At 37.8% G+C, this 2142-nt stretch overlaps 1 protein-coding gene across 1 annotated transcript in view; it reads left to right on the top strand.

Moving 5' to 3' along the window:
* Window positions 1-420, top strand: part of LOC131893635 (uncharacterized) — a gene marked incomplete in the record, with an annotated part of 4299 nt that extends 3879 nt beyond the window's left edge. Inside the window, 1 exon segment of the mRNA XM_059243736.1 lies at window positions 202-420. Coding sequence (XP_059099719.1) covers window positions 202-311 — 110 coding nt within the window.
* Window positions 421-2142: the final 1722 nt, after the last annotated feature.

Here is a 2142-nt window from a genome sequence, read left to right as displayed (position 1 = left end):
CTAGTTTATTAAGTTTGACTAACATGACCAAATGTTGGATTTTCAACACTTCAACCAGACGTATGTTTTTCATATTCCGATAACTTTGCCACGACAAGCCCTATTCATGGCTTTTGTTATTTCTTGCTAATATAGAATTTTCTTAAAAAATCTGCTCGATATCAGCTTTATGAAACTCACTAATTTTGGTTCCTTTTTCAGCCATCAAAAATCTTCCATTCGTGGTGGGTGTGCGGACTTTGCCCAGTGCTGGAGATTCTCAGGCGGATTTGGGTGGATTCAGCCTGGATTATCGACAACAACCATGCTAAGAAGATTCTCAAATGAAACCGGAAACTAACTTCTCAATATTCAAGTTCATCAATTGTTCGTTATGTCAAGTGCTTTATTGATTCTATGAATTAAAAACCATTTTAGGTAGCTTTTATGATTTGTTCTCTTAGCCTCCTTGCTAGCAAGTGGAGATTTATTGGTGGCATGTATTACACGAGTTACTCATTGGCTATGTACTTAAGAGCAGCTACAACTAGAAGCTTGCGATCCCGTCAAATTGAAAAAAAAAATGGAGGATTCGATCAGTGGAAATTGTTACCGGAGTGAATGTGGAGCTCTACAGGGAGCCATTCTCGCGCTGAAAAAGACATGATCCTTGTGACTGCTAACCAATTAGACCCAATTGTAGGGCTCTCTGGCTCCGGTCCGGAAAACATGAGACATGTAAGGCCGTGTGGCACAAGGAAGTGCCACAACCTTAAACCTTACAAGGGAACTCAGCTTAGTGTTGTATATCCTGTTGCTTTTGTTTTTGTCTTACTAAACAAGCTATGAATAGAGTAAAAAAGGCCAAAATTCCTTGTCTAGACCCCAGTGCCTTACATGCCTTCAGGAAAATAATTTAATGAAACTTCAAACCTTATGCAAATGCGTGGGTACATGGTCGAGTTCACCCTGAGGATATGACTTTTCTTATATTTGGCATTGCTATTTCATTTCAGGTTGCTAAAATTGAAAACGAAATTACAGTAAAAATTACGAACTATCATTTGAGATTTACAAACTGCTTGTTAAGGATGTCCATTTTAGTTTACCGTTATCAACTCTGAACTTGAATATTGGCTTACTGCTTGTCCCAGATACTTCAGCTAAACTATGATATTGCGATTGGGTATTGTTTGGACTTAATTCAATTGGTAGGTTGATTAAATTCCATCATATTACCTTAACCTTTTAGTGATTAAACCACACCACAATCAATAACTTTCATAAGTTTCCAGAGCTTATATTAAAGACTGGAAACCAATGTACACATTGACAGATTGTATGGTTATTTAATTGGTCTAATTGATTTTTCCAACAATCTAGTACTCCTTCTTAATCCCTGAACTTCAGATGGCGGCGTTTTGTTACTTGGTTGGGGACAGTTATTTACATTTGACTTGATTTTGGCCCATAGCGCCCGTCCAATTCCGTACGCTCAACGATCAGAAGTCAAAAATCTAATTGACGAATTGGCGCGAAAAGGAATTTGGGAGCCCGTCGAATATCGAACAACGGCATGGTGTCACCCATTAGTAGTTGAAACGAAGGCAAATGGTAATTTAAGATTATGTGTGGATTTGTAAAAGCTAAATGATAAGGTTCTTCGGCCAGTTCATCCAATGAGAACCCCTCACGATGCTGAATCACAATTAGCAAGGAACGCAGAATACTTCACCACTTGTGATCAGGGATGGGAAAAATCGAGATTGATCGAATTTCTGCCACTTTCTGCCACAAGTGGCTGAAAATGGCAAAAAGTGGCAAAAAATGGCAGAAATTGTTTGAAAGTGGTCAAAACTGGCCGCCGGTGGTTAGAATGGCCGATATTGATTCTAAAAGATGTCAAAGACAAGAAGGATCATATGGGTTGGATAAGTTTTTCAAGTGTCTTTGCTACAAAGCATATTGATATAGCATTGGCTGAAACGCAAAATGTTTCTCAAATATTGATATTTATACTGTTTGATGGTTGATTGAATTGATAACAGCATCCATAGATCACTTGCAGTATCCAGGCCTAGCCACAATATTTACAGTTTTTCATAGTCATCAAAATGGTTATTGAATACGATATAATTTTTTTTAAATGTAATTGTCGTCATT

This window comes from Tigriopus californicus, chromosome 2 (genome assembly GCF_007210705.1).
Source record: "Tigriopus californicus strain San Diego chromosome 2, Tcal_SD_v2.1, whole genome shotgun sequence".
In the NCBI taxonomy this organism is placed as follows: Eukaryota; Metazoa; Arthropoda; class Copepoda; order Harpacticoida; family Harpacticidae; genus Tigriopus; species Tigriopus californicus.
This window is presented reverse-complemented; position numbering and strand designations above follow the sequence as displayed.